A 24,986-nucleotide genomic window follows, 5' to 3' on the forward strand; every position below is an offset into this window, starting at 1 on the left:
AGATTATATTATTATGCGCTACAAAATCGTCCATCATACAATACTTCACTCTGCCTCGTTATCAATCGTCAAAGCGACGAGGCGCCATTTTAAATTCATTTGAAAACAAATTTTTCCTTTTTGTTTTGTTCTGATTTTTCGTAACAAGAATGACTCCCTAGTTAATGAAAAACAGAATATTTTTATTTCACTTTATTCATTGCTTTTTACAAATTTTTTTATAAAAGTAATAAAAGTTCTACAGTACAAAATGGAAGAAATTATTCAAAAATAATTACTTATGCCAAACATCATTTACAAAAACGAATGTATAATCAATATAAATAATGGCTAACCAAAACTTATAACTACTAATTAAATATTTTATTGCAGCCTAGTTGAGAAACAATATATAACTAACAATCCTAACTAAATATGGAAGCATGAAAAAACTTAAACAAAATCAAATAAAGATATTTTTATGATTTTAAATGTTAGAAATTATCAAAATGTATGTGGGATTTTTTAAGTTCGCGCAAATCCTCCTTATTTAACTATATTTTTTATAAGCACTAATATTTACACATTTTCAGTAAGTTTAATTATATTTACAACCAACTTAACTTAAATAGTTTTTCCTGTTAAAATTCTTTATATAATATTTCCTAAAGTATAGCTTAATGCAAACGTCATTTATAGGTTAGAATTACAGAATTATCTATTCATTTGTTAATTGTAATTATTTTATTCTTAATATCACACACTGTAGGATTTTCAAACTCAACATTATATGCACTAAACTAACGGCTTATTATAAATATTGATCTTTTTCCAATAACACTACACTTTTTGTTTACTTCTAAGCTTAACTTGTGATTTAATTTAATTATACTACTTGTAAGTTTAACTATTGCATATTGCTAGTTTCGAGTCAAATATTCATTTTCTTAAAAATGTTACAAAACAGTCGTAATTCGTAAACAATTTATTAAGTAAAATTTCTTTCGCGTTTTGTCGATTTTACTGTTACTAACAGCAGCGTTTAGCCAGCTTAAGGACATCCGCTCTAACTGCCTTCGTTGCCCCTGACGGCTGACACAAGACCACTTCCACGGTTGCCTTATTGCGTTGGGCTCCAGAAGTTGGTACATACATGTATATTTAAACCTACAGTTTGCTAGTTAATTCGGTAGATATTCTGAGATCATTGGCTCAAATGCACGATGGCGCCTCTACGGCCACTTCGATCGTGTACTACACCACCACGGTGAGCACGTCCGATTCTTCGTTGGCGGGCGGTGGCATTGATTTACAATTGATTGATCTCTTGCCAAAATCTTTTCGCGGACTGTCTAGCGAACCGACGGTGTTCTTCTTCATATCCGAATTGGGCGTTTTATGCAGCAAGATTTGCGAATTGCGCTTTTGCACGTGTGCGTGGTGAAGTTCAGTCTTGCTCGTGGCGTTGGTTCTGCTGCCGGTCGCACTCACTTCCAGCTCGCAGTCGAAATTCGATTCCCCACAATTGGCCGGATAGAGGGGCTGTGAGCGATGCAGCGCTGAGGTGGAAGCGGCTACAAGTGACGATACCGTCGCTAGTTCGGGTGATGGATTGAGGCTAAGTTCCATGCCATTGGTGCGCCCTAAAGAACTGGTCGAACCTTTGAGCGGATTTGTGTAGCGACGTAGATTTTCTTCATTTTGTAGATTATTCGATTTCTCCTCTTCGTGACGCGAGACATCCATTGAAGGTGTAAGATTAATGCCCGAAGTAGAGCGCGGGTGTAACCGTTGACGCCACATAAGTGTTATGAATACAGCACAACCGATTAGCACGATGAAAATACCGCAAAGAATGCCAATTAGTAGGCTGCCGTGATTACCTTCCGCCACGAGTGCGGTTTCTACCTTGACCTCTAGTATGGAGACCAAAGGCGCGAATTTAGCATTCCGCAACTCTTTGCGGCGTTGCAAACTGTTAATCTGACGCGAGGAAAGTAGCTCGCCAAGTAGACCGACTGTTATAGGCAATTGCGGATCAGCTAACATGGTTGATGACTAAAGTAAAAATAATTATGAAGTTAGATTACTGAAGTACTGCCATTAGCTCCACTTAAGCCTAGTACTTACCACAGTCATTTCGATGGTGTCGTTTGTGCCCATTTTCAGATCGCAAATTATAATTAGCATGGCGTCGTTGTTGTCGGGTGGTGATTTCACCAGTTTTGAGGCCAGTAGAAAGCGTATCACCGAACAAAGTCCCTCAACGGATGAGCCCTCGCCAACTTGTTGCAAGTCCAGCAGTATAGTAAAGCGTGCGCAGTTCTCATTCAATATCGCTTGGTTTGGCCAACATTCCGGCTTGGCGGGCAGGCGCGGCGGAGCTACACGGCGCGATGGCTCTAACGCACGACAGTCACCACGTACGGCACAGGGCGGCGAGAGACACGCCTCATTCACTGTTGGTACACATACTTCGTGCTGCTTACATACACCGGACAAATTTGAGGATTTCGTAGCAGCATCCACTTTGAAGCAATTCGGTAAGCCGCACCAGAGATTCGTGCAACGCGATGTGCCATTCTCGCAGATGCAGGCATTGCAGTACTCGTCCGTACTGCCAGAGAGCGCCAGTTCCAGCCAGTCACCTTGACTCTGATTCAAAGCATGATATGGCGAGAGCGTGTTGGTAGAGTTTACGCAAGCAGACTTGGGATCAGATAGCACTGTAATGAAAAAATACATTTTTGATACTTTCCTTTTCAGTTTACAACAGCTTTTGACTTACATATCTCACAACGCAATCCATGTCGCCCCGGTGGACAGATACAAGTGAAGCCACCAATACCGTCAATACAAGTGGCACCGCCCAAGCAGGGCTGCGGCGAACACTCATTCACATTAATGCGGCAATCCGGTCCGGAAAAGCCCTGTGCACACAAACAGCGGAACCAACCAGTGCCTGACTCGCAAGTACCGCCATTGTGACACGGTTGTCCGCTACATTGGTCGATAGGCTCATCGCAGAAAACGCCATGCCAGCCGGGCGTACAACGGCAGTGCGATTGCAGGCCCTTCTCGGTGGAACTAGGTAGGCAAGTCCCACCATTTTGACACTGTCCGCCATAACACTCATTAGCACGTTCCGAGCAACGTTTTCCTGTAATGAAGAAGTAAGATAAATAAGTTCAGTTGAGGGTAAAGCCTTAAAATTTTTTAAGTTTCATAAAGTAATAGTTTTTACTTTCCACGGTTTTTGGTAAGTGTATGATTGGATAATAGACATCTTTTGGAATGTGGAATGAAAAAGGCAACCAAGTTAGCTTACACTTCAGAGGCATCAAAGGACCATTTTGGACTTATTGTGGACTAAATGTGACAAATTTTCGCTAGGAAATACTGAATTCGATCACCTTATTAGCTATAAGCTAGCAAGTTAGCTCGTTAAAATTATTGCCACTCGAAACATGATCCGCTGTGAGGCCAAATTATATCAAACATATTTGCATGCTTAAGTATTGACAGTTAATTGCCGTCTGCAAATAGTCCGACTTAAATGCACGACATCTAGTAGCCATCTATAGAGCTGAGTCCTTGCTCACCGCCTCCTTGGTCAATATTAAATGCATAAATTATTTTGCAGCCAGTGTAAATTTACCTTGTTCGCAGGCAATTGAACAAATTCTTTAAATTATTTCTCAGGGCTATAGCCTAACTAACTTTTCGACACCATCGCACTTTGTATGCACGTAAGTTGACCACTGGCCAGCTCATTTGGTGCCATCTCAATTGGCATACACTTGTAGGTACAGAACATTTGCAAACACCGCTTCGAACGAATGTACGAACATGCACGCATGCGCCGTAGTCCGTCGCGATATGCATGTGTATCAGCGCTACAAATCGGCGTACAAGAAACGAAATGCAATTTATTACTTCACTGTCACATCCTGCCACCGCCGCTACTGCTTGCTGCCGCTTGCGTTTGCTGCAACTTAGGATGCGCGTTTGTTGGCTGTAAACTGCCGAGAGTTGGAGGTAAGCGGCGGCCAAAGCCGCCAACACCAAACGGCAGCAACAGACAGGCAGGCAATGCGGCGAATCGAACACGAAACGGCAATTGGAAACGCGATCTCAGCGTTTCGTATTAATTCGCTTTCAAGTTTAACACAGCCAAACAAGACAACGGATTTGTAAGCGAGCGCATGCGCTCCCAAGCCGCCGCGATGCGGAGCAGGCGAGTGGAGTTAGTGCGGGCGAAGCAGCAGAAAGCGAACGCGCAGTGCTCTAAAGACGGACAGTTGCCATCGTACATACAGACACACACACACACACACGTGCACTGACTGAGAGACAAAACGATATGAGGTTAAATGAATCCGGCGGCGAATGATCCCACCATCAGATAAAAACACTTCACACACGATTAGGAAATTTTAATTAAAATATTTTGTATTTCTGTATTTCTTTAGTGTTTTTTTTTCGTTTTATTCGCTTGGTTTGATTTTTGCATGGTGAGGATTTCGGCTGAAAATCGTACACCAATCGGTGCAATCTTGAGCACATGTGAATGTGCAGTAGTATGTGTATCGACAGCAGCGTCTGCGGAAGGTGCAAATGCAAGTGGCTGCAAGGAAAGGGTCGCTAGGAAATTAGGTCGAAGTTTGGCGCACGCAACATTTTTTGGTGGATGTATTTAGCTGCTCGCTGTGGTTTATTCTGAATTCCATTGATAATAACAAGTAATAAACTTTTCAGTATAACGGTATTGTCCCAAAAAGAGTATACGAGCCAAAAAACGAGCGAGTTATGAATTGCTCTTAATTAGAAAATCTCTATATGGAATATTGACCGCGTTTGGGTGCTGGAAATTGATTTTATAATAGTCCTACTAGTCTGCTCAGGGCTTTCATGAAAAAAGTACATTCTGAAGAACGTAATTAAGCCGATTTATTTAGACACATCAAAGCTATATCCTTAATGGTTTCCTCTAAAATACTTTTTATCGCATTTACAACAATAGCGCTGCCTCTAGAATTTGTTCACTTTCTTCACTTTGAATGAGTGTTTTGTTCAATTAAGGCAAGGCAAGTCGTCCATTCATCTCTTTTAATAACTATAAGTTCGAAAAAGCTGAAGAAACAGTGCTTGATTGTCGTGTTGAAAACAGAGAGATTGCTGAGATTCTTATCATCTAACTCTACTCATTTAAGTGAATGTTTTTGGTAGGAACCGTTCGTAGCTAGACTCGTGCTAAAAGACCTAAATCTTTTGCAAAATCGACGACGAGTAGAGGCGCAAACGAGATGGACGAGTTTTTGACTTATAAATATGACGTCAAAAATCTGTACAAATCTGACGAATGAGGTGAAATGAGCCGATTTGAAAAAAACCAAATCTCGCTGAGGGCACCAAAGATCATCTCAGCAGAAGCTTATAAAAAAAGGGTGCAAAAAATTGGGCGAAATAAGGTACTAACCATAAATTTACAAAATTAAGTGTTTCTTTCTATTACTTGTTAGGTTTAGGTAGTTTAGATAGCTGACCAAAGATCACATGTGGTCCATTGTGAAGCCATAGAAAAGAAGAGCTGCTGTGACGCTCCCACGACAGTCGAGTCTACGTAACCGGAACGGTTATCCGGTTAAGAACTGTTAACTTCTTGCTAAATAATTCTGCTGCTACAAGAACATCAACAACGACAACTCCTGTGTTCGAACTTATAAATTAGCAAAATGCATAGTAGACAATTCAAATTTGCACAGGCCTTTAATTTTCACTCCCGCCTCCCTTCCACTTGACTATCTGAGTGAAGGTGGAAGGAGGCTGCACCCCGGTGCACTAAAGCTGCTGCTACCTCAATGGCTGAAATCTCGGCTTGGAAGACACTGCAATAGTCAAGAAGTCTGAAACTGGAGTTGATAGAAAGCTCCTGACAGTAAACGCCTCCACCAATCTTCCCCCAAAACTTTGACCCATCCGTAAAGAAGCTCACTTCCCCTTTTCTCTCAAACGCTTTTTCGTCTTCGGCTTCTTCCCATCCACAACTCCCTCGTCGTTATATGGATAGAGAAAGAGCCATCAAAGTTCGGTTTGGCGACTCGGTGATCCAAGTGATCTAGCATAAAGTGAAAGTGTGTGAGGATATCAAAGTGTTCAGATACGTGATCTTTTAAAAACCCAGGTTCTCTGAGTCTGATATCAACTTTCCCAGCCATACACCTTCCGACGATGTCTACGGGCACTATGTGCAAAATGGCCTTGGTTGCAGTAGATATCCAGTAGTCCACCACACATGCTGATGAGCGCTGCCCGTTGAACGCTAGCTGTTACAACAAGTCAATATTTCCACCGCAAGGTAATAACAGAGTCATTACAAACCTCTACTAAACTAACTGTTTTTGAAATCTTTCCTCACATCACCACTAAGTGTTTGAAAAAATATCAATTTTTATTCAATTTCAATAATTAAAATTTTTGGACTCATACACTTATACTTATAACTGAAACGCGTAACCTTTAGTCGCCCATGGCTTCAATATCAATTAGCAAACACATTAATTCAAATTATTTCCCACAACTGTTGCTTATTAATTAAGCGTGAACGCGTTGATCACTGCGCATAATCTGGATCATTTGCATAATCGATTTTAGAGCGTTCTCCGGCAATGCTCAGTTAAAATACAGTTATTTCAAACATTCATTTATCATACTAATGGCAAATTAGCAAATTCGCTAACACATAAGCGTCGCTTAATTATGCAAACAATCGCGTGTGACACAAATATATTATAAATTGGACCTTTCACTTTCAATTAATCAAACCTTCGATATGCTCCAGCTGAGTTTAAGCGCATATGTCGACACCCACACGAAGCGAGCGACTATGAGAAATGATTAGGTTTTTACTTCGATCGAACTGAGAGTTTAGGCGATAATTTAAAGTGAGGCATTCCTCTTACTACGTTGGAACTCGTCAATACTTTTCCATTGACTTACACTTGCCACAGACACGCCAGAGACACTTATACACAACAAAAACAAAAAGTGCATTTCTCGCGAATGCCAGCTCATTAATGCCACCACTTCAAGTAAAGTTTCAACTCTCCCTCAACTCCTCGCCCACACCGCCTACTCAACGCTGGCATGTTTATTTGCTTACCTGTCCAACCAGAAATGCATTCACATGTGAAGTCACCGTCGCCGTCCAGGCAAATTCCACCGTTTCGACAAGGATTTGGCGAGCACTCATTTAGATCTGCAAGCAGAAAGAAGAGCAGAAAAAACAAGAACGTCAGTTGTGCAGCAAAAACACTTGAAAAAAAGACAAGAAGACACGTATGTAAACAACGAGACAAGCAAGGACACGAGACGGCATCGCGTTCATTCGAAATTAAGCGATGGAAATGGCGAAATGCCGCAAAAAAGTAAAAGCTGCAGTGTTGTTGCAAAATATTCACGCTGGCGAGTTAATTGGGTTTGTGGCAGCAATACAGCGCTGGTGGTGGCTTAGCAGCGGCATTTAGTCGGCATGCAACATCTTCTTCGGCGTTCGGCGCTCGACTCTCGGCAGTGACGTTGCCCATTGTTGGGCGCTGTTATCCTGTGCCACGTCAGTCGCGCGGTCGACTTTGTCAGATAAAGGTTTGTATGTTTGCGTTTGCATGTATGTGTCTATCAGCTTGCTTGGCACCAAGCGGCAGTCAACTAATACGCGTGTTGCGCCCCACCAGCGCCGCCTACTTTTTGCCTTCATCAGCGCTCTGTTGACTCATTTAGTGGCTTGCGTTGGGCTGGCTAAATGGAACTTGGAAATTTTAATTAACATTTTTGTGCTCCAAATACACACACAAACATATTTGCATTCGTCTTCGCTTGCGTTTCGCGTGTTAAAAGCGCTCATTTCGGTTAAATCTCAGCACTGCCTTAAATGCAAGCGAAGCACCGTGGTATTGCACATGCGTTCGCACATACACATTTCTGCTCCATTTGAAATTCTTTATCGATTTCTGTAGCCTATTTGGTACTCTTCTATTCATCAGTCCCTCAATGAGTCGCTGACAATGTGTGCTGCTGCAAAGTGCTGCATTTTTCGCATGCACTGTGCTATTGCAGCCTACTGCAGCCAGCAACTCTGTTGATTTATTAACTCACGAAGGTGCAGACGCTTTCCAGCGAAGCGCAGCATTCAAATAAAGTGCTTCCCATTGTTCTAGGCCGGGCTTCCGCGCCGTCTACCGTGTTTGATTACACCTCAGCTGCCTTCGGTTTATTTCCAGTTTTATTGCTTTACTAAAGTTCTAAACATATCCAGCCTTTCGTCGAATTCATTCTTCAATCAGCCAGCCAGCCAGCTCAGCGCGCGATCGCTTACATTCACATTATTCAAGCGCTTAAACGGTGGGAAAGTATTTTGTTAATGTCTCTGTTGCTGTTTTTTGCTCCAACTAGCTTTTATTATGATTCAATAATGATTAATTTTATATCTGTTTGAGTTCAGCAAACTATTAGCTGTGCAGCTAATTATGGATTTACGATTTTGCGTGTAAAAATAGCAATGGCGCATACTGCTGCGCCTGAGGTTCGCTGTTTGAGTCTTTCGTTTATGCAAAAGTTCTTTACAAATGTTGCCGTTTACTTTGTGCTTGTTTTTGTTGTTACAATTGAAATCGTTCTACTTACTGTGTTCACAGAAGGTGCCCGTGTAGCCCACATGGCATTTGCAGAATGTGCCCACGTCGCCGATCTCGCAAGTGCCGTGTCCGCTGCACGGCAGCGCGTTCATCGTGGCGTTGGCGAAGCAGCCCTCTGCGGGGAAATTACAAAATTGATTAATGTCGATAATTGTGGTTAATATTTTTGTATGCAAATCATCATATTTTATTGTTGTTGTTGTTTTTTGTTTTGCATTTGCATTTTGCTTACCGTTGCATGGCGGTTGGGAGCAGAGCGGCCGTATTTGCTCGCAGTGCTTTCCCGCGCGATCGGGCGGGCAGTGACAGTAGTAGCTGCCGGGTGTGTTGAGGCAACGGCCTTGCAGGCATGGCGAGGGTGTGCAGTGATCTTTGGCCTCCTGAAAATAATTAATTGTTTCTTTAATTGTTGTAAAATGCTTATTTTTAATATAATCATTCAATACTAATTTCAATACTAATTTGAGACAATTACAGGCAAACAATTTTATGTTATTAACAGGGAGTTTTTATTTTAATATTGAAAGCAAGCTGAAGCGCTAAACTTTTGATTATGTAAGAATATTTGATTATTTCTAGATATATGCCAGATTCCTAATTTGATAACTTAATTTCCTAATTTCCTCGATTAATGTGTCATGATAAACCGAAAGTATGATTACAAAGAGATAAGACTATATCCCTTTTGTTAAGTGCTAAATGAATGCATGGATAGATACCGAGGGCTGAATAGGCAAGGAGCATTTGCAGACAAAAAAAAGAGAGAGGTCGAAATGCCTGAGTATGAAGAGCTTGACAATCTGGCCGATAGGGGAAATGCTATATAAGATGGGGCGACTAATAGAAGGTTTCAAGACTGGAGCATATTTTTGTAGAACCCCCAGAGGTGATCTAGTGACTGATGCCCAGAGCATACTAAAATTATGGAAGGAACACCTCTCCAGACTTTTGAATGCCAGTGAAAGCATAAGCAAAGAGATGGTGAACTCTATTACCCAATCGATGACGATGGAGCAGACGTTCCATTGCCTGACCATGAAAAAGTTCGAGTAGCAATTACACGCCTGAAGAATAATAAAGCGGTGGAGACCGAAGGATTGCCGGCCGAGCTATGCAAATACGGACGAAAGCTTGCCCGACAATTGGAATTTAAGTGTCCTCTGCCCAAAATGGGACACCCCACAATCTGCGCCAACTACTGTGGGATAACTCTCCTCAACATTGCATATAAGGTTCTATCGAGCAAAGTATGTGAAAGATTAGAGGCCACCGTTATCTTGAAGAAATTTTCTCCGCCATCTTTGAAAACAGCTTTTCGGGGGCAGCACGTTTAAAGTTTTGACAGCTAATTACAAACAAATTTTACAAATACGCTCATATCTTCGAAAGTATTTTTCGGACTAACTTCGAATTCTCGAAAAATATTCTAAAATGTATTTACATTTTTTACATGAATAAACATTTTTTTTGAAATTCATAAGTGAATATAGTTCCCTCAGCTAAATACTTCCACACAAGTTATGTTAACTTTCCATTCGGCTTAAAGCAGCAATTAACTACAACGTGTGCAAAAAAATACGTAAATAGCTGCTTAACTAACGAATTCTATCGATATTATGAGAAAAATGCACACAATCATCATAAAAATATATATTTATTACAAAAATTCTATAAATATTAAAGTCGAACTCACAGTGAAATCACCTGGCAAATGACTAATAGCAGAGCGACTTGCAAAATCTTATTCATTCACTAATGCAAGCTCATTTAAATGCGAGAACGCCCCGTAGAAATCGGCAACAAAAAGCAAAAAACCCTTACTACTGCTGCGGTGCTTCATTCCTTAACTTCATTTACGCCGCTTTAACTCAAGATAAATTTACATAAACACATGTATCGATGTGTATCGATATGTATGCAAGCTTAAATAATTCAATGCCAAGCAACTGCATGCACACACACACACTACGCCGGCTAATGACGTATTTTTCATTAACTAAAAAATTTATACTCATTTCCTGCTGGAACCACGACCATTGCGGCAGCCTAGGATGGCTGGCCAGCCAAGCCGCCATAATCCCGGACGACCCAGTTCATCAGACAAACATAAAACCGCTTTCAATGCGCATAAATCTCCACATTTCATTAACACCCCGAAAATGATGAGTTTTAGTTTAAAATTCGGTTAAAAGAAACACACAACAAAAACAAAATAAGGCAAACCAGAAAAAATAATAATAAAAAATCAGAAAACAAATACCAAAGCAGCACAAATTTATACCGTTTATACAATACAACAAATACGAGTGAGTTTAAACTTTTCTAGCAACAACACTAACAACAATGCTAGCTGCCTTCGAGTAACAAACACGTGAGAAAATCCCAAAAAACTTGCCACAAATATTTCATGGCATCGTGTACTCTTGTTTTTGCTGCTATTTTGTTGTTGTTTTTGTCGATTTTTTTCTTTGGAGTTGATTATTTGGTTGGCTGATTCGCCATACTCAGGCCGAGTGTATTCGTTACTCGTTCATGTGTTTTATATATTTTTATATTCTCATCACAATTGATTGCTCGTAATGCGATTAGTGTTAAAAGGCATTAAAGCATCGAATTCATATGACAGACACACCACATACACACGCACATACACACACAGGCACACAAGTGTGAGGAGTTGAATGTGCGCCGACCCAAAGCGCGGCCAGGAGTCTGCGGCGTGTGGCAGCGCTGGGGCTGCCGCCGTTCCGCTTTCGGCGCTACCTGCGGCAATCGAAGACATAGCGAAGAAACCGTTGTTTGCTATTGATCCGCAACACCTAGTCGACCCAGTGCTGGGGAGCTCAGAACGTTGGCTTCAATGCTATACAAGTGTGCGTGTGTGTGTGTGCCTTTGATTAGACAAAAACGAAAACAAGGCAAAACGGAGTACATAACCAGCCGCAATGCGAGGGAAATAAAAGATTTTCACTGTCATTCGATACTTCGATGCGGCAAGCAGCAGTCGATAAGAACTCAGAAGATTCGTAGTTGTAAGAATGATGCTGTGGCTTATGGAAAAGGAAAAGCGTTCTGCTGCAATGTGCGCCGGGTGTGCTTCTCTAGACAACAAAAGTTTAAATAACTTCACACAGCTATGAAAATGTATTGCTTTGAGGCTCTTCATAAATTTTCTAGAATTTTCTTACTCAGTGAGAAATCAATAGATTTCGATATTCAAATTGCCGCAGACCTTAATCCGCCACAATTGCAGGCAACCAAGTGACTCATATATTGGACTTAAAACGCATTAATTTGCTTAAGTCCAGCCACACAATGGAGAGTTGAGCGGAGCTTGAAGACAAATCGCGCAACAAATTATAGTCAAGCATTTGAAATATGCCTTTTCGCTGTGTTCAATGAATTATCAAAGATTACAGTAAAAAGAAAGAATGTTGTTGTGTATGTGTTTGGAGCACCATGCTGCGTTTTTGGCTCTTAAGTAATGGCATTACTTCAGTTTGAGTACTTCATTAGGGCTTTGTTTGTTTGAAGTGTTGATAGGTAAATTGCTTACAAGCGAAAGGCAAGTAATTTGAAGAAAACGAATCAGAAAAAAAGTAGAAAAATGTGAAGCTCAAGTGCTCAAAAGGAAACAAAAGACTTAAGCGCCAAACTTTTTTGAATTTTGTTTTTAACTATTTGCCTAGTTGCTAAAATCGCATAGCACAAATTTAAGGCCTGTGATAAATAATATATATTGTATTTATGTATCTCTAATAAAGTGCAAATAGGAAGTAAGTTTGGTATAACTTAACCCACATATTCGAAATGGTATTAGATTATTACTTAATAATATATTTTTAAAAATTTTGAAAAAAATTTAATTAATTAATTTTTTTTGAAAATTATAAAAATATATATGTATATTTTGGCAAATATGCTTATTTCGAAAAATTTTAACATCTAGCAAAACCAAAAATGCATCGAAATTGAAAATTAGGCGAAATTGGGTATTCTGGTTACCATCAGCACAGAAGATGGTGAATGAAGATGGGTATGGTCGTCGTGAACACATAACACTATATATTTAGTTATTTTTTTTTATTTATTAAATTATTTTTTTTTTATTTTTTTTTTGAATTGATACATAGTATTTTAAAAATATTTGGCTAAATTTTCAAAATTTTTTTACAAAGTTAATTTTTAAAGCAGAATGCTGAACAAAATATTAATTTCTTTCAAAAAAATTTATGAAATTTTCTGAAAATTATTTTTTTTTTGACATTATGAAGAAATCTCTTTAATCTACTTATATCTATCTAAATTGAAATTCTCTGAAATTTTGAAATTTGTTTTCGAAATATTAGTCGAAACTATATTTAATCTTCTCTAGTTCTTCTAAAGTTAGGAAGTTTATGAAAAGTTTGTTTTTGACATTATTCTAAACTTCCCTAAGAGGTTATATAAGTTAGAATTTCATCACATTTCATATCGTTTCGGTGAATATTTTCTAAGTTACACGCAACTTCACAGGCTTTTTTTCAAAATGGTGTCCGTGACCAACGGACACGAGTTTCTTAAATATATTTTTTAGTAACTAAACGAAAATTTATTCTCACCGGAAAATGTTTTTTTTTTTAACATTTTAAAGCTGAAATTTTGTTCAAAAATCGATTTTGTATTTGGGAAATGTGATAAAAAAATTATTTTGCTTATTCCTTGAATTTGTTTACTAATTTCGGACGATCCAGTTCAGAGATACAGTGGCCACCACAAAACGTCTTTTTTAAGAGGAGCTCTCAGACATAAGCTGTAGTTCCTTTCCAATTAGATATTATTACTAATACTAAGTCTTAGAATACAGTTAAAAAATAGCATAATATGCGTACTAATCTTTGATTTAATAAATTTGAAAGTTTTCTTAGAAAAAAATCTAGAAAATTCGTTTTTTCGGCCTTCTAACATTATATAACTTTTTGTTAACTTTCCTTAAACTTACTTACGCCCTTCCAAGACTGAAAGTGTTTGAATTTTTTTTTTTTGGATTACTCAAAGTTTTCTTAAATCTATTTATGTTCTTCTGAGGACTGAAAAGAATGATCAAATGAAAATTATAGAAGAAAACTTTGATTAATAACTTTTAAATATGTAATACTGAACTTGTTATTTATGTATGTTATTCTATGTAAAATGGAATAAAAAATCGAAGACGGGGTTTCAAAACCAATGAAAGTTGAAAATAATTGTTGAGCATTGGTTTCCACAAATCCAAATTGAAACCAGAAATGGATTGTGCTGAATTTTACTATATTATTCTTAAAACGTGAAAAAAAATATTTAAAAATTATCAAAAAGTCTGAAAAACTTACAGATTAAAATAAAAAAAAATAATAAAAAATGCTTTTAAACATGTTTCAAATACAGGTTTTTTTTTAAGAAAAAAATACTTGTAATCAATCATCGCTACAAGCGAATTCCCGACAACAATTTATTGTTTTACGTCCGCATCTTTCTAAAAAATATGTCAAGCTGTCATTGCTGCCGCAATCCAAATGCCGAACGCTATTGTTATAAGCTCTTCCAGCTCGTTTTGCAACTCAGTGCGCGACATATTTGCAATTTCACAGCCTACTTAAGTTTTTCGCTACAATAACGGTTATATAACAAATTCATTTACCTCGCATAGCGATCCGGAGTAACCCAGCGGACAGATACATTTGAATTTGCCAATCAAGTCCACGCATTCGCCACCATTGCGACACGGCGAGTTAGCGCATTCGTCTATGTCGGTCTCACAGTCGCGACCTAAAAAACACACCGAAATCAGCAGACAAATATTAAAAGTAATTCAACGGCTAACGGAATTGTATTTACAAAAACTGAAAGCATTCCAAATCATTCTAACAAAGCGTAAAGCCAATCAAAAATAAGTGGCTTGCTGCGCCGCCCAACTCGCAACGCGCGGTGCCCGTCTATAACCGCGGGCGGCTGCGCGCGGCATTGGACGGATTTTCAAATTATTTGCCACATACTTTATGATTAGCTACGTTTGATGTTTACACACACGCACACATATTTCTATATACATATATTGGATATAATTATTGGTGTTTAATAGTGTACGCCACTCACCTGTAAAGCCGGTTGCGCACGCACAATGATAGTCGTTCACCAGATCGATGCAGGTCGCGCCGTTTTTGCACTGTCCCACACAGTCGTCCAGGTTCTGCGCGCACGTCGGCCCACCCCAGCCCTCGAGGCACACGCACGAAAAGGAGCCGGGCAGGTTGACGCACTGCTGCGCATTTATGCACGGGCCCACTGTGCCGGACTGCGTCGCGCCCTGCGCTGCTGCTGCTGCTCTAATGACCGTGGCATTGGCTGCAGATGCGGCCTGTGATTGCAGCGCTGCCTTGGCGGCGGCTGTGGCAGCTGTGGACGATGACGCAGCGCTTATGGCGGCAATCAACGCCGCCGAAGAGGTCGCCGATGAAATCGCGTCGGCCAACGTTCCAGCGCCATTGTTTAGATGATGATTGTTGTGGTGGTTGTTGCTGTTCGTTGTTGTTGTTGTATAGTGTACCTCGCATTCGTTTACATCAATTTGACATACATCGCCTGTCCACTCGGGAGGACATTCACAGCGAAAGCCGCCGATTAGATCGATGCAAGTGCCACCGTGTTCGCAGGGACCGCCAGCACACTCGTCGATATCTATACGGGGAGGAGAGGTGGAAGGGACAAACAAGCGAAATAGAGTAAGGCATGAGTTGGAATTTTCTTTTATTTTTCTCTATAACTATTTTGTGGTATTCGCTTGATGCGAATCGGAGATACAACATTGTCTATTAATGTGCTTTGCTATTGTTATTGTAATTGCTGTTGTTTTTGTAAGTGTATGCCCACACGTAACAGCGTACAAACATAGATTTGTGTATGACCAGCAGATGGACCAGTCGAGCCCGGCGGCTCGCGATCGGCTGATGCTTGAATGATGTGGCAGCCGTGAGATCTGCGCTGTGGCCAGCTAGGAAGCTGCAAATCAAGTGCTCCTCGAGCATATCGAAACATGTACTCGTATGTTGTAGGACACATGTATGTGGGTACAAGCGCTTAAGTATCGCGGCAGTGAGACACTTTTATCTGTTGTTGGAAATCGAATGTTTGCATTTGCGCTACTATTTATTTATTTCTGCCATTTGAAGTGTTGTCGCTCGCTCCTTGTGTTATCTTTATTTGTTTAGACTTTTTGTTGTCCGATTCATTTTTTGTCTCTGCGCTGTTGTGGTCGCAAGTAGGCGTGTGTTTACATTTGTTTCCCTTTGTAGTATTACACAATTAAGCATGCTTTGCTCTCTCTCGATTGCGATGTGTGATAGGCAAATTTTGTTGGAATTCACTCAAGTGCGCAGTTGGCGCAACGAAAGACTCAAGACACGAACCTACTTTGGTGGGAATGATTTTGGTGGGCAAGCGTATGAAAGGAGGGAATGTTCGTATGCTCATAAATGTGAAACGCATTCAAATTTTGAGAAAATTGTAACTAAATGTAATGGCTTCTATTTTTATTAATCTTCTAAAATTATTTATGAAAAAATTTTAACTTGCAGAAGGAAATGTTGTGTCTCCGATGTTAAACATGTGTTTAAGTTATCTGCATCCAGAGCTGAATCCATCTAGTTATGTCTGTCTGTCTGTATATATGCGTAGTAAAACTTAAGTTTTTGAGATATCTTTGTGAAGCTGCTTATTTGTCGGACCCGTCGTTATCGGATCACTACAGCTGCCATATAAACTGACCAATACTCATGTTCTTTTATGGAATTTTTATTTTTTTTTTGTCAAGGTATCTTTACGAAATTTGGTATAGATTACACTACTCAACAAATCTGAAGAAAAAGATTGCTGCTCATTCACCTTGACTGGAACGTTCCTGAATGCCGTTTTATGCGAAGTGAGGTTATTTGAGCTCAAGTTTCTGATCTTCAATCAAAGGTTGAGATTAGTTAGCTTCAGCTAAAACTCCGAAAAAGATAGAAACTTAGGCACTTGGACCCGAAATTTCCTGGTCCGAACTCAAATCTGCTATGATGTCTAATTTCAATACCAGAAGAGACTCCAGCACGATTGAAAAATTTTAGTCAAGGTTCTGGCATACTTCTCACCATTTTCAAGGTAGTCATTGCAGTAGAGTCTAGGCATATTAAACTCTTCTTCTTCTTTATTCAGGTATCTTATTAGGCGTTTATAGTCGAGTTTACAACAGCGTGCCAGTCTTTTTACTCACTTAAGAATAATTCATAGAAAGAAATTTGACTTCTTAGTTGCAATTTATTATGACATCATTGCGGTTAACTCGTAAAAAAGTTAAGAAAAATATTTTTTTTTGGGTTTTCTTGTTCCACAGTGTACAAAATTGCCGTAAAAATGTTTAATTACGAAAACTTACGTAAATTCCTCAACATTAATGAGTCTGCATACATTTTTTATTCACTTTTTTCATTAATCGAAGCCTTAGTTGAACATATACTTTTATTTGACACTGTGTAGGGCACAAATGCATCAAAATTTACACTTTCTGATTTTATTTGAGCAATTTATTAGCATGACCGCACGAGTAACAATATTTTCTCTTTTTATCGCTGGCAATTTCCGAACATACAGAAATTCGAAAACTTTTTCATTTTATTTGCGTTGAGCAAATACTATAAGCATTGTTTCATTTATCATATTTGACTTTGTTGTTTACCCCTGCCTTTGACTTTGCAGTGTGTCCCCGAGCAAATCGAGAAAATCAAAGGGCTGTTTGTGTTTACAGACTCATTGAATGCCACTTACAAAAGTTTACGAACTGAAGCGGCAAGCCGAGCGCGCATGGCGAACACCTGAAGGTAAGGCGGAATTAAAGGCAAGCCAAAGCAAGTGTAGCATGCGAGCAGCGATCGTTTGTAGCCGAATGCCACAGCCCCCAGCACTGGCAGAGGCCTGAAAGCACGCACGGCGATGCAGCATCAAAGCAATGGAAATGCGACGTTGAAGAATAAACACACCAAATACTTGCAAACACACTCTAACTACCAACAACAACAGCAACAATGACGAATGTAATAATACAACAATGAGACGCAAGTACGCGGGAAGAAGCAAAAATGCTTTTAACACCTTCTTGACAAGACCCGCTCATTTGTCATAAGCGCACGCACACACATATATTCATATATATTTATATTTATACAATATATAAATATATAGAGCTGAAAGCTGAAACTTGTGCTTGCGTGCGCTTCATTTGCTCAGCCATACACACACACAAACTCATACGCATAGCGAAGAACCGAGTTGGTTGATAAGTATGTGTATATATGTATGTACTCTCATACAAAAACAGCAAGGTATGTATAAATAAAAGTACGATGTGTGTTTGTGTTAGAATCTTTCGAGCTATGTGCTTGAGCTCAGCCCACTTGTGAAGCTTACAAATCGCTTTTAAAGTCAAATCAACAGACGCGTCGTTTTGTAGTCATTTTGTTGCCACTTTTTGCTACTCGCGAGCAGCATGTTACATTTTCATGTGATTTGTGGCATTACATGCGGCAAATACACGCAAAAAAGGGAACGTGTTTATTTTTGTTGTGAAAAAAATAATTTACGGACATTTGTGATATAAGCTACATGGCAGGTTAAATTCTCATTAATTTCGTTTGAAATTCAACAAATTTCAATTACTTGGAAGGCAAATCGGCAGTGGAGGGTAATGGCAATAAAATAATTAAACTATCGGCATGAAATTGACGAGCAGCGTAATTAAGAAATTTGTTAGTGGGAACTTCTTTTACTACTGTCAGATACTTACAAGAACAAGAAAAAACATTAACTATAGCTGCGCCGAAGCTTTAACAAACAGATACAAGAAATTCCTTTTAAAGACTTGATAATGATTTTCAGTTTGTATGACAGTTTATGCTATATTTGTTCGATCTGAACAATTTCATGCTAGCTATTGGGTAGTCGAAAAAGTGTTTTCGTATTTTGTCAAAAGATGTCGTTGCAGTCGTATATCTCCAGTGCCACCAATCACATTATGTCATACCATATAGTGTTGGAAAGGTGAGACTTAAAGCTTCATTTAACCGAAGAAAATTCGGAGAAGTTGAAAGAAAGTTACAGATGTTCAAAAATGACTGCATATAATGAAGAAATTCGCTATATTTCGAAATTTTTTTATAAAAAAAGGGAAGAATGCCACGCAAGCCACCAATGAAATTTGTGAAGTTTACCGAGACGACAATGGATCGCTCGCTTCCGTTCTGGAAATTTCTGATCGACCTATCGTTGAAAAAGTCGTTGAAATTATGAAAAGGACTGGCCAGGACCGTCACATAAGCAGCCATGAAATCGCTAAGAAACCTAACACCTAAGCTCGATGCTTGGGTACCCAATGAATTGTCTATGAAAAATTTAATGGACCGAATTAACATGGCAATCTATGAACAATAACTCATACCAAATTTCTGTGAAGATATATTATCAAATGAAGAATCTTCCAATTCAAGCATTTGATTCCGATCATTCAGTTTGTATGGCAGCTATATGCTATAGTTAACCGATCTAAACTATTTCCTCGGATATTACATTGTTGCCTTAGAAGATAATCTATACAAAATTTCGTTAATATATCTTGTCAAATGCAAAAGTTTTCCACACAAGAACTTGATTTCGATCATTCGGTTTGTATGGCAACTATATGTTACTGTGGTGCGATATCAACAGTTCCGACAAATGAGCTGCTTCTTTAAGAAACGTTTACAAAATTTCAAAACGATATCTTAAAACTGAGGGACTAGTATCGTAAATCGACTCAGCTCAACATACTGATAATTTAAATATATACTTTATAGGGTCTCCGACGCTTCCTTCTGGCTGTTACAAACTTTGTGGCAAACTTAATATACCCTGTTCAGCGTAGAAAAATAAGTTGAATTTTGATTAGAAATACGAAAAGACTTTTTCGACTTCCTTATAAATGCTATCGTAAATCCGATAAAGGAGCAACTTCCTTAGATGAAAAGTATGTGTGAAAATTTTCAGATCGATATCTCAAAAATTGAGTAGTTTCTTAGCTCTACGATTTTTACTTCTGGGTGTTACAAACTTCGTGGTATAAAGAATATGCAGAAGTCCTTAAAGTCTACATCATTCGGTGAGCTGGTGGTTGAGATTAGGTTATTTTGGGATACTTCATTATGCTTGTCTGCAATTGGCGTCTATAAAGAGTTCATGAAGTTAGAAAGACAACATTTTGGAAGTGGCGTGACCTTTCGACTGCTAATAATTTTAGTCAATTTTAAACTTGATTTTAAAGACAAAACCTCATTTTGGAGCGCTCGAGAGCATTCAGGTAATTTTTATAAAAATTATATTATTATTAGATTATTTTTTACATGAAAGTTGATACTTTCTACAAATTCACTTAAAAAAAAGTAAAAAAACATAAAAATCTGAACGCATGTCATGGAAATGGCCCCTGCAACACATTGAACAATTTCTGTGGAAAATTTTGCACGTGTAATCTCTTATAATTTGTTATTCATAACGCACATTTTCCTTGCAGCTCATCACAAGGCAATATATCACACCTCAAAATACTTGTATATGCTTTAAACAACGCTTAAGTTGTTAGCTTGCAACACGACAAAAATCTTAAGTGACCAAAATGTGTTAAGATTTATCTTGATGTGACCGCTGTTGTTGTTGTTATGTTGCTGTTGCAATGGTAATGTTTGTAGACATATTTCATACATGTGACACGTTCAGCGTTGTAAGTGATGCATTTCCACCGAACCAAAAGCAACAAGCGCGCCATCGGGCACAGCGATGTATGCATAAAAGCGCTCAAGCAAATACCCAAGTCAAACAAGAGAAACGCAATGTTTGTCTGTTGGTTGTGTTAGGCTTGAGGAAAAGGCGGTGCGACAAAGTCACATGTGCGATTGTTACACAGGTCGCATACGTACTACATTAGCCGGGCAATTAGTCATAAGTGGCGGTGCGCAGGTCACTTTTGCATTTCGCTGACACACACTCAGCGTCTCGGTGTGTGTTTTGTATAGTAACCGCCATTCATTCAATTCGAAAGTGCGCGCCAGCGTCGCAAAGTGCATGCGCGCAGATCATTTAAAATCTTATTTTAATGAATTTTCCTTTTCACATACATTTCATGTGAAATTTTCGACTACATTCACTCATGACACGAATGCGCGAATAAAGTGTCCAAAAGAAATATCGAACACACTAAATTTTCAGTTGGCAGCGCAGCAAGTTTGTTGCTTAAGTCTTCGGTCGGTTGAGCGCGCATATTAAATGTGGCTTTCGAATGGCAATAAAAAATCGATTGGCAATAGCAGCGGGTAGCGCGAGAAATGGAATCGGCGCAAGGCATTAGCATGCGATTAGTAATGGTAACAGGTGTTAGCCGATTTGTACTACATAGTTGTTGTTAATGGGCATGCAACATTGCAGTTAATCGGCGAACGCAGGTCATGAACGACCGCTCCTAACGCTAGTGGTGAAAGGAAAGCGCTTCGCGCTGAGGACGCGCTTAGACGCGAAGTAAATTATTAAGCACTCAAAAGCGTTTGACGGCAACTAGTAGTAATGTGAGCAACAACAACAGCGCAACAAAAGTTGCGAACTAGTTGGACGCATAAACGCGCTTAAATTTTGCATAATTAAAGCGCTACGCATGCGTCAAATGCTCGCAAGCGTTATTAGGCGTCGCATACTCAGCATTGGCTGTGCGGCAATTTGTAGCATGCAGCTCGAACGCAATTACGCGCTTTTCATTAGATGGCATTTTGTAACATTAATTCAATTTCGCGGCATGGACCGACTGTACATACACATTCATACACACACACAAGCGAGCCTAAGCGCAAAATGTTTCTGGTTTTTGTTTGCGCTGAATTTTTGCTACTTTTCCCAATTACCGAGCGTAGACACAGATTGTTCACCCGATCGCTTGCGATCCGATCGTTCAAGTCAATGCGACTAATAGATGCAATTTAATCGGAGGAAAATAACTCGCCTCAGCCACAACAAAAGCAACAACATAAAAAAAATAAACAAAAAACAACAACAAAAAAGCAAAGCAAAGTCCACACGAATAAATGTATGAAACATAAATCAAAGCAATGTTGCATATGCGCGCACGCGCACCGAACTCCCAACCGCCGATCGCCACGGAGTTCGCCTTCGCTTGCCAATTCGGACATACACATAGACTGATACTTACTGATTTCACATGATGGTCCCGTCCAGCCGGGCGTGCAGTCGCAAGTGTACTCGCCAACCGGTGGTATCTGTTGCGCCCGATGTCCGATCGAGTGATGCGGCGAATGCAGCAGATTGCTGGTGCCCGGGCCGCTGCCGCCGTTGCCGCTGTTGGCGTTGCTGTGGTACTGTTGCAGCTGCATGAGCATGGATGTGGCTAGCGCTGGATTAGCGACACCTCCGCCGCCGCCTGGCAGCAATTTGGCCGCCGCGGCAAGTGCACTCATGGCGCTCGTGCTGTTCCCGCGTCCATCACCCGCACCGCCACTCGCGCTGCCGCCGCCACCGCCACCACCTGCGCCAGTCGGTATCGTTGTGGCTGCCGCGCCGCCGCCGCTTAATCCTGCCAGTCCTAGCAGTGATTCGCGGCGGCTAACTGGTTTGCCCATTGCCGAGCTCATGCCGCGCATCGCACGATATGTCGGCAACGTTGTTACGTTCGGGAGTGTTGATTCCTGCGCCATGCACGGAACGGTTGGTGGTTCAGTTTGTTGCGGATTTAACAGTTGCACGATATGTATGTGTGTAGAGGCGGCGTATGTGTCGATTGTTGTTTTTGTGTACCGTAAAGTGCAGCCATGAAATTGCATAGCATGAAATGGCAACGGAAAATCGTAAAAAATTGCAAAGAAAAGAGAAATACAAGAAAATGTGTTATTGAGAAGTGGGCAAATGAGGCAATGTGCATGAAGTAAATTGTAATAAACAGCGTGATGGCATACAAATAAACATTAATATCGCATATTAAGCATATTTCTGTTGCGGTGTATATATGTGTGTGTGTTGGCGATACGTTTTCTCACAGCTTTGCTTACTTACATATATTCATACTTAAATACATATATGTATATAGAGATATGCTCAGATTAGTTTACATGCTCTTATAAAAAATTAAAATTAATAAACTTTGCAGTAGATTGGTACTTTTAGCGACTGTGACCAAACTTCGTTCTACATACTATTATTTTTAGCTTTCTAGGACAATTATTCGATTATTTATATACTTACTATATATATATATATATATGTTATGTTTATCTTTGAAATATTTATAACCGTGTTCTATAACTATATTCGCGAAGTTTACCAAGGGATGGTTTCCATTTTTCCAATATTCCGAACATGTGTTGAAAAGCCAATGTCTATGTGTGTCGTTTTCAGTATTGGAGACTCATTCAATTGGAGTATAAACAATAATATTTTTTTTCTCAAAAATTTTTAAATTTGTGCCTAAAAACATTTTTTCTGGGGAGTTCTTTTTCTTTACTTATATATGAAGAAAGTCTTAGCCCAGATCCTTTATATTTTCTTCTTCTTCTTCTTAATTGGCGTAGACACCGCTTACGCGATTATAGCCGAGTTAACAACCGCGCGCCAGTCGTTTCTTCTTTTCGCAACGTGGCGCCAATTGGATATTCCAAGCGAAGCCAGGTCCTTCTCCACTTGGTCCTTCCAACGGAGTGGAGGTCTTCCTCTTCCTCTGCTTCCCCCGGCGGGTACTGCGTCGAATACTTTCAGAGCTGGAGTGTTTTCATCCATCCGGACAACATGACCTAGCCAGCGTAGCCGCTGTCTTTTAATTCGCTGAACTATGTCAATGTCGTCGTATATCTCGTACAGCTCATCGTTCCATCGAATGCGATATTCGCCGTGGCCAACGCGCAAAGGACCATAAATCTTTCGCAGAATTTTTCTCTCGAAAACTCGCAGCGTCGACTCATCCGCTGTTGACATCGTCCAAGCCTCTGCACCATATAGCAGACGGGGATTATGAGAGACTTATAGAGTTTGGTTTTTGTCTGTCGAGAGAGGACTTTGCTTCTCAATTGCCTACTCAGTCCGAAGTAGCACCTGTTGGCAAGAGTTATCCTGCGTTGGATTTCTAGGCTGACATTGTTGGTGGTGTTTACGCTGGTTCCAAGATAGACGAAATTATCTACAACTTCAAAGTTATGACTGTCAACAGTGACGTGAGTGCCAAGTCGCGAGTGCGACGACTGTTTGTTTGATGACAGGAGATATTTCGTCTTGCCCTCGTTCACTGCCAGACCCATTCGTTTTTGCTTCCTTGTCCAGTCTGGAGAAAGCAGAACTAACGGCACGGGTGTTGAGGCGATGATATCAATATCAATCGGCATACGCAGCAGCTGTACACTCTTATAGAGAGATTGTACCCGCTCGATTAAGTTCTGCAGCTCGAACTATTTTCTCCAGCAGCAGATTGAAAAAGTCGCACGATAGGGAGTCGCCTTGTCTGAAACCTCGTTTGGTATCGAACGGCTCGGAGAGGTTCATCCCGATCCTGACGGAGCTTCTGGTGCCGCTCAACGTCAGTTTACACAAGCCGTATCAGTTTGCGGGGATACCAAATTCAGACATCGCGGCATAAAGGCAGCCCCTTTTCGTGCTGTTAAAAGCAGCTTTGAAATCGACGAAGAGGTAGTGCATGTCGATCATCTTTTCACAGGTCTTTTCCAAGATTTGGCGCATGGTGAATATCTGGTCAGTTGTTGATTTGCCAGGTCTAAAGCCACACTGATAAGGTCCAATCAGTTCGTTGACGGTGGGCTTTAATCTTTCACACAATACGCTCGATAGAACCTTATATGCGATGTTGAGGAGGCTTATCCCACGGTAGTTGGCGCAGATTGTGGGGTCTCCTTTTTTATGGATTGGGCATAGCACACTTAAATTCCAGTCGTTGGGCATGCTTTCGTCCGACCATATTTTACAAAGAAGCTGATGCATGCTCCTTATCAGTTCTTCGCCGCCGTGTTTGAATAGCTCGGCCGGCAATCCATCGGCCCCTGCCGCTTTGTTGTTCTTCAGGCGGGTGATTGCTATTCGAACTTCTTCATGGTCGGGTAATGGAACGTCTGCTCCAATCGTCATCGATTGGGGAATCGGGTCGCCTTCTCCCGGTGTTGTGCTTTCACTGCCATTCAGCAGGCTAGAGAAGTGTTCCCTCCATAATTTAAGTATGCTCTGGGCATCGGTAACTAG

The 24,986-nt window shown here is 40.2% G+C and overlaps 1 protein-coding gene across 1 annotated transcript in view; it reads right to left on the reverse strand.

Annotated features, from left to right (window-relative positions):
* Nucleotides 1-213: 213 nt before the first annotated feature.
* LOC105225830 (protein serrate) overlaps nucleotides 214-24,986 on the reverse strand; it is a 72,411-nt gene continuing 47,638 nt past the window's right edge. Inside the window, exons 8-16 of the mRNA XM_049448922.1 lie at nucleotides 21,946-22,438; nucleotides 14,787-15,368; nucleotides 14,332-14,459; nucleotides 8,905-9,052; nucleotides 8,662-8,787; nucleotides 7,142-7,237; nucleotides 2,768-3,139; nucleotides 2,110-2,705; nucleotides 214-2,037 (exon numbers count right to left, since the gene is read on the reverse strand). Of these exons, the coding sequence (XP_049304879.1) occupies nucleotides 1,234-2,037; nucleotides 2,110-2,705; nucleotides 2,768-3,139; nucleotides 7,142-7,237; nucleotides 8,662-8,787; nucleotides 8,905-9,052; nucleotides 14,332-14,459; nucleotides 14,787-15,368; nucleotides 21,946-22,438 (3,345 nt within the window). The 3' untranslated portion in view covers nucleotides 214-1,233. The remainder of the gene's footprint in view (nucleotides 2,038-2,109; nucleotides 2,706-2,767; nucleotides 3,140-7,141; nucleotides 7,238-8,661; nucleotides 8,788-8,904; nucleotides 9,053-14,331; nucleotides 14,460-14,786; nucleotides 15,369-21,945; nucleotides 22,439-24,986) is intronic.

This window comes from Bactrocera dorsalis, chromosome 2 (genome assembly GCF_023373825.1).
Source record: "Bactrocera dorsalis isolate Fly_Bdor chromosome 2, ASM2337382v1, whole genome shotgun sequence".
Lineage (NCBI taxonomy): Eukaryota > Metazoa > Arthropoda > Insecta > Diptera > Tephritidae > Bactrocera > Bactrocera dorsalis.